The 14841-nt window shown below is 58.7% G+C and overlaps 2 protein-coding genes across 2 annotated transcripts in view; one reads left to right on the top strand and one right to left on the bottom strand.

Annotated features, from left to right (window-relative positions):
- HAUS7 (HAUS augmin like complex subunit 7) overlaps positions 1 to 10370 on the bottom strand; it is a 32168-nt gene extending 21798 nt beyond the window's left edge. Inside the window, exons 1-4 of the mRNA XM_044911903.1 lie at positions 10305 to 10370; positions 9619 to 9766; positions 5138 to 5274; positions 4138 to 4253 (exon numbers count right to left, since the gene is read on the bottom strand). Coding sequence (XP_044767838.1) covers positions 4138 to 4253; positions 5138 to 5274; positions 9619 to 9766; positions 10305 to 10370 — 467 coding nt within the window. The remainder of the gene's footprint in view (positions 1 to 4137; positions 4254 to 5137; positions 5275 to 9618; positions 9767 to 10304) is intronic.
- A 3808-nt stretch (positions 10371 to 14178) lies between these two features.
- Positions 14179 to 14841, top strand: part of LOC123323415 (extracellular matrix protein 2-like) — a 7705-nt gene continuing 7042 nt past the window's right edge. The window contains 2 exon segments of the mRNA XM_044911902.1: positions 14179 to 14184; positions 14580 to 14799. Coding sequence (XP_044767837.1) covers positions 14179 to 14184; positions 14580 to 14799 — 226 coding nt within the window.

Here is a 14841-nt window from a genome sequence, read left to right as displayed (position 1 = left end):
AAATAAAATATTTAAATTCTCACAATAAAAAAACAAAATGACTGCCCAAGAGGAAAATCCTGAATTCCTCAGAGCTCTAAGCTCTTTCTCAGAAGGAACCACAGGGCTGGCTTTTCTCTCAACCATGGTGCAGGTCTGTTTGAAGAATGTCCACCAAGGCCCTTCCTGCTCGAGCACCCTTGCAGGCCCTGCCTGGGTGTCCTCTCACACCTCTCTGCACACATGTGCGTCTGCTCTTCTCAGCCTGGAGTACTTTCTTCCCACCTGGCCCAAGCACACTGGCTCTGACTCATCCCAAGAAGCCCATGGCTGACATCGCCTCCCCAGGGAAGCTGGGGAAGGGCCAGGCATGCCCACAGACACTTTGGCATCCCTCCGTCACAGGAGAACCTGGGCACTGTCCTCCCACTGGGCTCTCACCTCCCAGGCTGCAGGCTTGCTGAGGCCAGGAGATAACTTTCCATTCTATACTTTTGGGGCCTAATGCCATGGAGGCCAGCACAAAAAAGGCAACCAGTGTGTATTAACAAATAAATGACCACGGCCTCTTGCCGTGGAATAATCTGCCATTAGTAAATGTCCATGCTTAGCGCTTTCAAAAGAAGGACATTTTCTCTTTTTAGAAAAGCTTAAATCATTGTGAGATTATCCTACTCCAGGTCACAGCTTTAAACCATTTAGGGGCTCCTAGTGTGATAGGCTCTGGGATCACAGCTCCAGCCTCCTGGATTGAGAGACAGCAATCCCAGCTGCCCCCCACCCAGGTCCAGTGGAGCCCCAGCCTCGGCGATATCAGGATAAAAGGGACAGTGGCCACTCATAAGCATCTTGCCTTAAGACAGTGAGCTGATGGGCAAAACTGTTTCCAGACACGACCACATCCAAAGGCAATAAGGGCTACAATACCCTGACAGCCCCCCCAGGAGGTCTCCACCATGAGCAGGCGTCAGCCTGAGCACTACACCCCCAGACGTGAGCTCCAGGCCTAGCATAGCATCATTCTGGGGGCTGAGACTGCCGCCTGCTTGCCAGGGAGCCTCAGCAGCTGGCTGCCAGGGCAGGTCCTCCCTACAGAAAGGTAAGAGGCTCTTTCCACAGGACAGTGAGGGCCAGGACTCTACTCTGCCATCATGGTGTGGAGGGCCGCCAGCCCTAGGGACCTGCTGACTTAGCATGCTAGAAAAGGGCACAGTAGCTGTTCCATGGAGAGGGCTCACTTCTCCTACCCCAAACCATGCCTCTAAATGAATGCCTGCCTCCCAGGCCACACCTGCCCTGCCCGTACTGGGGCCCTGGGAGCTGGCAGGGCCATCCTGAACCTGAGGTCCCAGGCCCCACACTGCAGGACTACAGTGGAGAGGGGGCCTCAGCTGCATCGCCTGTCTTCGTGACTCATGAAGGCAACCAGCTCTTCTGCCAAAGAGGGATGGGGCAGAAGGAGCCCCTACCATGTGAAATGCTAGGAGGATGGGCCCTGGGCCTGGTTGCTGGGCAACGTTCCCACTTACAAGGCGCCAAGGAGCAGAGAGCACGCAGCAATCCATCAGGCTGGACATGGCAAACCACTTCAACACACTAAAGAACAAATCCACAAAAGCCTAAGTGACCTCACTCAGAAAGGGCTTTCATCAAAGTTGATCTTCCTGAGGCAGCAGGGCAGAAACTAAAGGCACTCAAGGCCTTGAGAGCAAGTATAGTTCTTCAGGAGTCAAGGAAACCCAGGTGCCTTGAATTCAGCAACCCAGGGGGCCCTGCAGCTCTGCCCTGCCCCCACACCGAGGACCAGCCTGGCACATGGGTCACCCAGAGCCAGCATGCTGAGCCCCAAGGCCAACACCAGGTACGGCTTCCAGATTCCACCCAGAGCGGGGTGGACAAGGTGACCCTAATCGAGGGCTGAAGTGGTGAAGCCACGTGCAAAGAAAGCCAATATGAAATGTGGGAGAAGCTGAACTCTATCCAATCCTCTTTTCGGGACCTTGAAAGGCCTATGGCCTTTTGCCAGCTCGGGATCATAAGAAGCAACTGTACGTTCCCTGTCCATTCTTTCAAAGAATTCAGCTGCTTGTATTTATAAAAGTACTTAAAGCATTTGAGGAATGTACCCACAGACTCCCACCCATCCCTCCCACCCAGCAGGGTGCCCCAGTCCCCAGCATCAGCCTAAGCCAGGCAAATCTGGGGTCCCTCCCATGAGAGCCTCTCCAAGACATGGCTGTGGCACCCCTCCTCCTGGGGGAACACTTGAGATCCCTGCACTAGCCCAGGCCATCCCCACTACTGCCTCTCCTCCCAGACTCCTGGACCATGCACCGGTCCTTCCAGGGCTGGCAGTGGCCATCATGTGAGCCATCTGTCGTTCCAAGGCAGGCTCCTGCCATTTTTTCCTGGGGCTGTTCCAACAGTCTCCATATCGGTCTCCCTGCCTCCACCGTCTCCCCTCCAAATCCATCCACCACAGAACCTGAGTCACCTTGCCAAAATGCCAACTTTAGTATGTTGCTTCCCTGGTCCCATGCTTGCCCTGCCTAGAGCATCAGGTGGAAAGGCCCTCACGTGGCTTGCAAGGCTCTGCAGGAGCTGCCCCAAGCTGCTGTTGGGGCCACTGCAGCCCAGCTCTCCCTCCCACACCTTGATTCCTCACTCTGGATGAAATGAGCACCCACCCTCCCGAATCAAGTGCCACCTCCTCTGTGCCAACATGCATAACATTCAGACTGCAGAGGTATGCCCACCACTGGGATTCATGCCTAGGCCTTTTGCAGCCGCTAGAGCCCCCACTCCTTGAGGTCACCCATCCATGCCTGAGGCGCCTGGAATGATACATGGGTGTGCATGCGTTCACGCACCTGCTTATCATCCAACAGCCTGGAGCACATTTCAAGTATGTCCAACACTGTGCAGCAGCCTGGGGCTGACACACGAGTCCTGCCTGGTACATGCCCTTCAGCAGCTCCCAGACAGGACAGCAGGCCAAGACAGACCCAACGGGCTGAGAGCTCTGGGAGGGGGTGTGCTCAAAGGGTTGTGGGTATCTGAGGGGAAAGAGGGATATGTTTTGCCCTGGGAGCTGGAGACTTTTAAAAAAGAGCTGCGACATGTGAGCTGGGTCTTTGAAGGTTATTCAGAGACCTGACAGTGCTTTCAGGAGGGAGAGCAAAAGGGTACAAGAGCGCTCTGAGCAGAGGCGTGGGGTGGACCTGGGGGAGGGACTGGAGGACAGGCTGCTGGAAATACAGAGGCTCAAACATGAAAATGCCTCCCCTCCCTCCCAGCCATTCGTAGGACACCCGGCCCAGGGCCAGGCCTGCTGGCGTCCCATGGCCTGGCAGGTACACCAGCTGGGTGCAGGCCGCATCCTTGCTGCTCTACCACCAGCCTCCTGCCCAGGCATCTTCCTGAGCTGCAAGGGCAGAGAGGCGAGGCTGAAGAGGAACAGGCCCAGACCTGGCCTTCTGAGAGACTCCTGTACCAACCGACCATGGCCACTCCAGAGAGGGCCCTGGGGGTCATGCCCAACAACACAGGAGCCTGTGTGCTCCATGAGAGGCTTGGTCAAGCCTTCCCCACTGTAGCCTTGAGACAGATGCTCAGCTCATGGGCTGCTGCTCACAAGGAACAGACATTCCTTGGGACTTTCTGGATCTTACCCTTTGCCATCTGGGTAGGCTTTGCTTCCCTTGCACAGAGCCAGGCACACCCACCAGGGCACTCCTTGACCTGAAGGACTGGGAAACAGGGTCTTGGCCCTGCTTGTCACTCCTCAATGGCAAGATGCAAGAGAGTTCACAAGTCCAGTCAGAGAATGAAAGGATCGCGGCCCCTGCCAGCTCTGAAACTAGTAAAGCAAGGAGAACACTCAGAAGCCCAGCTCAGCACTTTAGCTGAGGCGGCAAACAGACCAGCTAAAGCACTGGCATGGGGGGTGGGGGCAGCACTTTCAAGGCAAACTTGAGCATGGTTTCCATGGCTGGCACTTCTTACCCAAACAGCTGTTCTCACGGTGACCTGGAGTAGGGTATGGAGCCATCTGGGAGTACCACTACTTACAAAAATATCAAACACCTATCTTTCCCAGGTGGGCTGAGTGGTGCCTGGTGTACCCCAGGGATGGGGAGGAAGAAACAAAGATGTTACCGAACACACATCCACTCCAGGATCTCCAAGCGGTACTTCGAGGGACTACAGAGCAGTTCCTGAATGGTCTTAGGTTCTGTGATATAAAGACCCTCAAGGACCGGGCAGTTGAGAGCCTAAGCAAGGAAAGGAAAACCAGGAAGCTTTAGAAATCGAGTAGCTTTTACTACCCACCAAGCACACACCAGGCTTAGTTAGCACACAGGGGCTACCCGACCCCTAAAGCTTCCTGGTAGCGCTCTCCCTCCATCTTGCCCAGAGTTAAATTTTCCTCATTCTCAGTCCACATCCCCAGTGGCCTGTCACCCCACCTCCTTTAAGTACTCCCGCTCTAGCCTTGTGTAGCAGTTTAACCTAGTAGCAACTAGAGGCTTTGGCAAGACTCCGAGATTCTGATCCAGGCTCCCAGCTATGCCACAGGGAAGGGTCAGGGAGAAGGCAGATAGCACCTATCTGGAGTGCGGGGGGGTGGGGGGGCGGAGGAGGAAGGAGGGGAGGGGGAAGGGGATGGGGGACAGGCAAGGGGGGTGAGGCAGAGCAGCGGCGGTTCGTGTGGCACCTGGGATGGCTATCTGACCTGGTAGGGCGGGTTTCCTCACTGCTGCCACCACGAGCATCTGACTCTGACTCGACAGGGTGGCACGGACCCTGCCTGTCTCCCCCCAGACCCCGCGAGCTCCCTGAGCCCAGGGCCCGTGCCCTCCCCGTGTCTGCATTTGCCTCGTGCGCCCAGCAAGGTCCTGCAGAATTCCTGCAAAACGTAAGTTAAGGTGCAGCACGCGCGTGGCGCCGGCCCGAACTAGCAGGCACGGACCACGGAGACAGCAAAGCGCGAAGGCCCAAGGCCGCCCAACGAGCAGAGACCGGACATAGGCCGCGGCCGGGAACTGAAAGACCGGCCGCGCGTGTGGCGCCGCCGACTTCCGCAGTAGGCCCTGCCCACTCCGCTGCCCTGGCCCCCACTGCCCCCGGGGAGGGGGGCTTCCTGGGTCCCCGGCACCTTTAGCTTCGCGAACACCTCCACGGCCGCCTGGAGTACGCCCTCGTCGCCCTCGTCCTTGTAGCCGCCGCCACCGACGCCGACACCTAGCCCAGCCATGTTTCGCGCTCTGAGCCGCGCCCCGCCCCCGCCCCAGGCTCACTAGCCGGCCCGGCTGCCAATCACACGCAAGCCCTGCGCCCCTCCCACCCTCCTGCCCGCGCCGGCCCGCCCACCCCTCCCCTCCCCCGCCGCGCCTTCTCATTGGGCCGCAGCTCCACGCGAGCCCGGGCACCACCCAGGAGGCAGGCCTCGGGGGAAAGGGCGGGGCGCGGGCGAGCTGGGCCGGGCCCGCTTTGGCCCCCTCGCTCGCGTCGCGCCTGCTAGCGGCCCCGGCCGAGCGGGCGTCGCGGCGAGCCTTCGCCAGGAGAGAGCGCTCCTGCCTCGGTCGGGTTCTCTAGAGGATGGAGAGGCGCCTGGCGGGTGGGACTTAACTGGGACTGAGCGTCCTGGCTCCCTGTGCGGGGCTCTATCTCCCGTTTCCCACACTCACAGCTGTAGTTAGAGGGAAGTTCCTTGTGTTCCAATCCGACCCCACTACTCACTAGCTGGGTGACTTTGGGCAGGTTGCCTAACCTCTCTGTGCCTTCTTGCCCTCACCTAATGGGGAATAAATGAGAGCACTTACCTCATTGGATTGCTATGAAGATGGAATGAGGTAATAATTCCTATGACAATGCCCGGCACGTACAAAGCACTGTGTAGATGTTCACTGTGATTGTGCCGGACTCTGCTACTTTCCCCCCTCCTCCCCCACTGTGTCTTTCATCTTCCTGGAAGGTTCTGTGGCTCCTTCCCGCCCTGTCCACTTACAAATCTCTTTGCATCTCTCACAGCCCTCAAACTCAATGAGTCTGGCATGAAATCTGACAACCCATCTGTCTCCAGACCTCCAACGCCCCCATCCCTGGGACCTGCTGATCTGAGGAGGCAGGAAGGAGCTGAAGAGTGGCTGGTGCCCAGGGAGTCGGAAGCCAAGGCAGGCAGCTGCTGCCAGCTCAGTCCTCTCGGGAATCTCTCCCTCCTCTGTGCCCTGCCCTGCCACCTCCTAGAAAGAGGGACCAAGAGGCAAATCTAGAGACGGGGAGACCCAGGGACCTGGTAGGACGCAACTGCAGTCCTCTGAGTGACAGGAAAGGGCTCTCAGTTCTGTCCCAGGACGAGGGGGCAGGAGTCTGGGTTAACAAAAAAAGACCCAAGCCTGTCCTTGTGGGGCGGGACCTGATTCCCTACTGAATGGTTTGTAATTCCCAGCTATACTGAGGACACAGAGCCTTGGAAGTGAGCTGAAGGGACATGCAAAGCACCATAAGGCCCCTTCCCCTGTCCAGCATGGTTGCTGCCTTGGGCCCTTCTGGCAGCTGAAGGCTGTAGGGGCTTTGGGCTGTTTTTTTTTAATCTTTTTTTTTTTTCTCTTTTTGTTTTTGTTTTTCTTTCTTTCTTTTTAAAAAATTTCATTTCAATCACAGCCCCAGCTCAGACATTCAAATTCTTGTGGGTTTTTCTGTGGATCTTTCCTAGGACTGGGGAATTTGGCGGGAGAAACCACAGCAGTGTGGTGGCCTCCCCCACCCTCCCCATATCCTCTGCTCCTAAGGATCGGGAAGAAACAAGCCCCTGTGTATTCTGGAAGAAAATTCCCCTTCTCCACCCAGCCCGATGGAGCCAGTACTCTAAGCAGTCCTTCCCCAACTCAGCAGCTCTGTCTATGGCATGGGGTGGGACGTGGAGGGATTGACAGGGCCTCGAAGGGAGAAAACCATCTTGAGAGGTCATGGGGTCCATCGTCCTGTACGGAGGATGTGCTGGCCAGCCCTCAGCTCATGGAGATGGCTGCCGAAGACCTGCGCACACCACCACTAAATCATGGTGCCTCCCAAACATCCTCCACTGGAAAGCTGGAGGCTGGGATGGAAACAGAGACTGCTGGGCCTCTCACGGAGTGGGGAAAGAAGGAGCCGGCTGATAGAAGCTTCTGGAAACTTGAACTCAAGCTCAACACAAGGAAGCACCTCTCCCAGAGGACACTGCCTAAACCCCGGCTGGCTGCCCAGAAAGGGAGAACACTCCCTGTCTTGGGAGGTGTGTAAGCCCAGGGAGGTGGGTAAGGCTGTGAAAGGGTGGGTAACTACAGTGAGGAAGGAGAGGACAGGCCTCTAAGAGGCATTTCTGCCCAAAGCCCCCGGGTTCTGTGAAGGAGGCTTGCGTGGGTGAGGGGCCAAAAATGAGGCTGAAGGATCTGTCCCCCTAGGAGGGGATTCGGTAGGAACAGGGAGTCAGTGGAGAGTATGGATCCCTGGGCAGATGGAGGCACTTCATGCAACAAGAGCCAACCTCCTGATCATGGGGGAAACTTGGCCATGGGTCTCAGCAGGGCCTTAGGCATGTGTCAGTACTTGGAAAACAAGCTGGAAATTGAGGCCAGTTGACAGGCACTGGCCCCCCCGTGCCAGGGATGGGCTGGCAGGCGGTGCAGGCCAAGGCAGCCAGCCACGTGAGGCACGTCACTTTGTGCAGTGGGCACAGAAATGGACAGCCAACCAGATGCCTTCACTCAACGGCCTCCCTGCCCTGGAGCAGCAGCTGTTGGCGGGAGCTGTGCAGGGCGTCAGGCAAGAGGAAGGTCCCTGAGAGCATCTCCACTGCAATGTTGAGGCTGTCTTTAGCAACAGATCCCAGGGTTCAGGGGGAATCTTAACCAGGGCTCCCCCCCCCCCCCCCCCCCAGCAGACATTGCCAATCAAAGCTGGAGATCAAGGGTTTACACTCTCCGTCAAGGAAGAGAAAGCAGACTGGCTTCTGCTGCATCTGACAGGAGCTGAAGGCCTTGTTCCCCCATAAACTCCTGCCCCTGAAAGAGGGGAACCTTTGAGGGACAAAGGCTTCCTCCAACTCCCACTCTCCTCAGCCCCAAGTTTCCCCAGTAAGAAGAGGAGATGAAGGGACTCCTCACCACATGCCCTGGGAGCACCAAATGCAGGCTCTTGAAGAAAAGGCAAGTGGTAGGGGCGCCTGGGTGGCTCAGTTGGTTAAGCGACTGCCTTCGGCTCAGGTCATGATCCTGGAGTCCCTGGATCGAGTCCCGCATCGGGCTCCCTGCTCAGCAGGGAGTCTGCTTCTCCCTCTCCCACTCCCCCTGCTTGTGTTCCCTCTCTCGCTGTGTCTTTCTCTGTCAAATAAATAAATAAAATCTTTAAAAAAAAAAAGAAAGAAAAAGAAAAGGCAAGTGGTGAGTGTGTGTGACATTTCAGAGGAAGAATTCAGTTATGGTACAAGAAGCTGCTCCAGTCCATGGGAGAAGTAAGTAGCAGTTCCTGACACTGGACTGAGGGAGAAATGAGACATGGTAATGAGGTCAGGCTGAGGATGGTCTGAGGCCAAGACTCTCCACGGGCAAGGTCAAGGCTGCCTTTTCCGCCCCTCCCTCTCCCCCCTCCTCCTGCCCTAACTTCTCTCTTCTGCCCCTGACTGAGCTACCGTGCTGAGCTGTTGGTCACCATCCACCCTGGTGCCCTGGTCTTGCAGCCAGCCCACAACATCTGTGCCAGCCAGGAGCCCACTCAAAACCAGCCACCTTCACACAGATGAGAGGAAGAGTGGAAAACCGGGAAGTCAGGGATTTTGTATGTGAGACCCCAAACTACCACATGGGCAATGAGACCTAAAGGGTCCCTGGAACAAGAGTGATGTTGACATCCCTTCAGGTGGTCACTGTTAGTCACTCACCTCAAGGCCCTGGGGACTTGTCTGGCCAAGCACACACTCCTGGAGTCTCCTAAGTCCAGAGGACTCCGGAGCTGCCACCATGGGCCTGACAGATATGAGCATATGCTTGTGGCAGGCTCATAGGCTCCCACCCAAGTACTGGATGGATGAGACTATCAATCTAGGAGCTGACCGATGACAACCAATTCTAGAATGCTGTCCTTCTAGACCTCCGTGCGGACACCGGGAGTCTACCGGCACATGAGGATGGAGAGGCTGTCCTGGGACCTTGGCCTCCTCTTCCTGTCACATCTGGTCCCTGTGCTAGGGCAGGGACCATGGCAACCTAAGGCAGGGACAGCTGGCTCCCTGCTCACAGGAAACCTAAGGAAACCTTGGCCTGCCCTGGGCCTCCTGCTTCAGGGCCGCAGCCTCACCGCCTGCTGCTGAGGGGCCCTTGGAGCCCAGGGGATGCCAACAGCTCCCAGGCCACAATCTCCTGCAAGGGCCCATTTCACACGCCTAAGACCCAGATCAGATCTCAGACTACTCCTAGGGTCTGAGAGGATCTGTGAAGTCCATCCACCTTGCAGGCATTTGTAGGGGTGTGGACAGAGTCGGGCTGCGGGCCAGGAAGTGGACCCATGAGCCCTCTCCTAGTCCCCATGGATCCAGGGGTGAGAATGAACACGGGGCTGGAGGGGGCCCCAGCGGACATGGTCACGGTCTTCACTTGCCTTCTTGACCCAGGCTCCAAAACTGGGGTGGGGAGGGCTGCAGGCTGGGCCCCTGGAGGCCTTTGGGATCCAAGCTCAAGCTCTCATGCTCCTCTTCTGCAGGGGCCCAGGCTGCGATGCGCCCAGGCAGGGTGAGGGGTGGGGACAGCTGCGCGGCGGGGGCAGGGGGGAGGGGGGCGGCTGCACGTGGGCCGGGGCTCAGGCTCCCCGGCCGCAGAAGAGGAAATGGCGGGCGGGATGGCCCCCTCCGCAGGGAGACACTCGGGTCTAGACGGCTTGGCAAAGCCGGCAGGACTGAGTCACATGCGTCTGGAGCTGGAGACGCAGGCGCCAGGACTGGAACACGAACGTGCCCACTGCGGAGGGCCAGGCGGGGGAGGGGGCGCTCAACCTCGGCTTCCCAGTGCCCTGCCCCCAGCTAGCACCCAGCCTCTGATCCCTGCCTGAGCCCCCCCACCCCATGCCCATCTGGAGGGGCAGAGGTTAGCTTCCACACGGAGTCGAGCAGGGCCCACGTTATGGGTAGGAACCAACTGAATTTCAGAGGGGGAAGGGAGATGGGCAAGTGGCCCCCACGTGCCCCCATCCCAATCATGGCCCTCCTCCCTCAACCCAGCCACAACAGCCACCTGGAACCTTTGTGCCCCAAAGCCACCCTGGCCGCACTCCCCCCAGCCCAGGCCCACCTTCCACAGACACTCGGCAGCTGAAAGCAGTGGCACCTTACTCTCCACCACCCCATCCCCAGCCATCATCGTCCTGCTTGGGGTCCCGTGCCCCCTTCCCTCCTTCTCCTTCCTCCGTCTCTCTGTCTCTCTCGCCCTTCCCCTCCCTCTCTCCCTCCCTCACTCAGGAACACCAGGTCTCTGGATGGGCTGATGTATTCAGTGCTCACAAAAGCATCTGCAGAAAAAGTTGTTTAATTGGGACCAGATCCTCTGAGGTTTTGATGGCATTACAGCAGGACGGGTTTTCTCTAGGGAAGAAACTGCTGGCAACAGGAAGAGAGCACAGAAAGTTTGGCTCTTTTCTTCTCAAAGCTTGAAGGGGGAAAAGGCCCATGTACCTTTATTTATATCCTAGAGATGCCTGAGTATGCACCCTGACAGTCCCTCCCACAGATTCCCAAGGATAGAGCCCAGCACCCACGTGCCTCTGCCCCTGCGCGCAGGCGCTCAGGGACACCCTGGTTTCAGTGTGACTTGGACACGACGACGCAGGCTCAAGAACAGGCCTGCTCCCTTGTTCTGTGTCTTTGGCTGCAGAAGGCCTGGTACGCAGTAGGGGCTTGAGGCACGTATCAAATGACAGATAGTGGACTAGCAGCCCAGACCTTGGCCCCAAGCTTTGCATTCATACACGGAACTGCCTTCTGGACATCACCACTTGGCTGTCTAATCACCACCCTCACACCTGGCAGGTCAGGAGGTGGATTCCTGAGCTTCTGCCCCAGGCTCACTCCGCCCTCAGCATTCCGACTCTCCCCACTTCCCTCACCTGCAGCCTCCACCCTGCACCGGCCACCCTCACCTCTCCCCTACGGGGTGCAGCTGCCTCCACACTGGCTCCTATCTTCTCGCTTGTGGCCCCAACAAGTCAGTGTTCCCCTGCAGTCTGTGAAATCTTTTGATAATGTAAGTCAGATCACGTGAGTCCCGTGCTCAGAAGCCCACTGTGGCTCCCTGTTTTCTTCAAGGTTGCAGGCAAAATCAGCCTGCCGCCCACAGAACGCCCTGTGAAGCTAGCCCTGCCGCCCTCCCCCAGCCTCTCCCTCCCTCAGCCTCCTGCCCCACACTGGCCTACTTGCTGATTCCCCCGCCCTGTTCTGCCTCGCAGCCTTGCACTGGCCATCCTGCCCTTGTGAAGGGCACACAGAGCTCCAGAGAAGAGTCCCCCAAATGTTACTTCCTCACGGTCCTCATCTGAATCCCCATCAAAAGTACCCCTCCCTCCAGTCACCATGGCCGTCTCTTTCCTTCTGATGGGGTCCCTGTGCTGCCCCCTACACAGCCAGCTGGCGGTGTGCCTCCCCACACAGTGCCCCGGCATGGTGCCTGGCCCACAGCAGGAGCTCGGGAACGTTCCCTGAGCAAAGAATCCATTTTCCAATCCTCTCTTGATGGGAGGAGAGCTCTCAGCTGTGCAGTTCTAAGGAGGCTTGAGGGATGAGGAGTGTTGCTTTGGCATCCTCCTGGCTCCCAATCAGAGCCCCCGACTTGTGCGGGTACGTGTGCACATGGGTGTGCATGAGTGTGTGGACAGTGGGCCACGTGGAAGCGCAGGGCAGGAGAACAAGAACCGGGAGTCTGTTCCTTGCCCTTAGAATCCTAGGATTGTGCAGCTGGAAGCAACCTCGATCATTTAATGTAACTCCAGGCCCCTTCCAGCTCTCAGATTCTAGAACTTTGTAAGGAGCGCACACCCACTACATTAAGATGGAGAGACCGAGGCCCTGAGCAGGGAGACTTGTTCCCGACATCACATGGCCAGTCTGTCCAGGGCAGAGCTACGAGCCCAAAGCTCGCTGTATCCCTGGTTCCTGGAAAATCCCAACACCCCTCCCACCCCGCGCTCCAGACACTAGGCTCAGGGTTAGTGTTGGCCGGGGGCCCTGCCTGTCCCAGCCCAAGTCCACGAGTGAGCTCTGTGTGTAGGAGGGGTGGGTGTGGGAGGGTACCTCAAGTTTTGCTGAGCCCCCCACCCCTGCAGGCTGGCTCTGCTCTCTGGGGGTTTCCTCAAGGTCCCCATGATGTGCAGGTACTGCAAGACTGGACAGAGCAGGCGGCCAGGTGGCCATTGGGTCCCCAGCAGGAGAAGGACAGCAGGACAGGACTCCATGGGAGCTGGGGAACTGACAGGGCCCAGGCCTCGCCCCTTCCTGCCTAGGTGGGTAGAAGCGGGGTCCCTCCCTCCTCCGGGCTGCTGTGCCAGAGAAACCTGGGAGCAGGCTTCCTCCCACCCCCAGCCCAGCTAATGGGAACCAGATGGCAGGATGTTTAGTCAGCGCCTGGGGAGCGGCACGACCAGGGGAAATGGGTTGGGGGCCAGGATTCCAGAATCCATCCCCAGGCAGGGGGAGGGTCAGAGCAAGGGCTCCCACCACAGTCCCACTCCAGGGGCCCACCTCAGGAAGGGTCCTACCCCTCCTCAGACAATGCCTTGACTTGGGCAAGCCCTACCCCCCTCGCTTCCTTCTCTGTACTGGGGAGGCTGGGAGCGCTCAGTCTTCCAGGTTTCCCGGGCAAACTTCTCGTAGTCTCCCCGGCACATCTCTGGCCTCCCTTGCCTAAGTGCTCCCCCTCCCAGAGCTTCAGCCGTCCTCCAGCCCAGGGCCACACAGGCACGCCAGTGGCTTCATCCTTGGCTCCCAAAGTACTTGCTCATGCTCACTCCACAGATAGCCTCTGTCTCTGGCCATAAGCCAGAGCCCTGGATGGGACAAGGGAGAGGGTGCCAATGGACCCTGTGTGGCTCTTACAAGACTGTCAGCTGCCATGGGGGCTCCCTGAAGGCAGCAACTCCCCTGTCCCCCCCGCACCTTGCGCACAGACCCACATATGCAAATGTCGAGGAGCCCAGTGAAGACCCTCTTGCTGGGGACTCCCCGCCCTAACCCCCCACAGCTCCCTCCTGCAACTCACACACTCCCCTGTGGCCCTGGACAGAGACCTGGAACCCCAGATGGTGGTGGGAAGCTCCTTCCAGATGGCCCTTCCTGGCCCTGCTCCCCGCTCCCTGCACCCTCCCCCAGCTTCCCCCTCTCCCCTCCACCCAAGCCTTGCCCACAATTAACTCATTTTTTCAGATCGCTTCCAAACATAAGTCAACGCTGGACAGAGCTGTAGGAAAAGCTTCCTCAAAGCTGGCCCCAAAGAGCCATGTGGTGAGACGGGGCCTCTTTGCCAGCCCCCCACCCCCCGCCCATCCGCCCGCCCTCGGCTCCCACAGCAGGGCCTGGGGCTGGGGCCCTCCTAGGGTTGGCCCAGAGGCCTGTGGTCAGACACCTCCTTCTTTGCCTCTTGCTCCTTCCCTCAGGCCCGGCTTCCTTTCCACCTTGTTCCATCCCGGTCCGCAGGTGCCCCTCTGACCAAGAGGACGTGCCCGAGGCAAGGGGGCATCTTGGGACTGCCTGATGACAGTGGTCACACTGGGACCCAGCAGCCCCTGGTTCACACACAGTTTAGTGTGAGGGTGGGGGTGCAGCTGGGGAGGCTGTAGATGTGTAACTCCCCCCTCCCTGCTTTTTCCAGAGGAGAAAATGGAGGTCTGGAGGAAAGGGCGCTGCCTCCAGGTAGTCGGGGAGCTGGTACAGGGACCAAGCCGAGGTGCCTGTGCCCAGGGGGCACTGGGGCCCCGAGAGCTGGGGTCCATGCTTGCCACCCTAGCTCTGCCCAGCTGAGGTTTCCTCCGAAATTGGGAGGCCTCGGCACTGGCACCCGTGGCAGAAGCCCACAGGCTTGGCAGGTTCCGGGCACCCCTGGCACCTGCCCTCTATCCCGAGGGCCCAGAAAGCCCTGAGGCCTGCTGCTCGCGAGGCCTAGCCCCTCTCCTTTCCCAGCCATGGACGTAGGACCTGGCAGCCTGGGGTGGGTGGCTTGCCCTGTGGTGGGCCTCGCAGGTCCACTGTGTACAGAGACAGAAACCCCATTCATGGGGGCCACTGGGCCTGGTCCAGTGGAGAATAAATGCAGGCCTTACAGCAAAAGACCAAGAGCACTCGAGTCCAAGAAAAAGATCAATCTCTCTTTCTCTTCAGGTGGGAGAAGGGGATGTTGTGGGAGGTTGGGGGCAAGGCCTAGGGAGGTATTTGTTTTGGGGGGGCCTTCCTGGGGGGAGGGCTGGGGCAGGTGGGGGAGGCTCCTGGGGCTGCAGCCAGGGCCGGGAGCTTAGGAAGCAGGACTGTGGTGCGCCATCCCGCTTGTGTCCCATCCTGCTGTGGCTGACGCTTCCACCCCTCCCAGCCAGTCATCCCCTCCACCGGCCCAGGAGGCCTGCGCGGCCCAAGCGAAGTGGCCATGAAGAGCATGACGCTCCCGGTCCTGGCTCTCTGGGTGGGGAGCTGCCCTGGAGGTGCCCTGACCAAGCAGGGGCCGAGCCTGAGAGAGCCCACGGCCACACCAACCCCCGTGGGCACGCTGACCCTGCAGCCGTCGCCGCCCAGCTGGCCTGGGCCCCCCAGTGGTGAGTAAGTGGCACGAGCCGGAAAAGGCTGGTAGGAGAGGA

Source organism: Neomonachus schauinslandi, chromosome X, assembly GCF_002201575.2.
Source record: "Neomonachus schauinslandi chromosome X, ASM220157v2, whole genome shotgun sequence".
NCBI classification, from domain to species: Eukaryota; Metazoa; Chordata; class Mammalia; order Carnivora; family Phocidae; genus Neomonachus; species Neomonachus schauinslandi.
The sequence above is the reverse complement of the archived record's forward strand: the minus strand, read 5'-3'. Positions and strand labels throughout refer to the sequence as shown.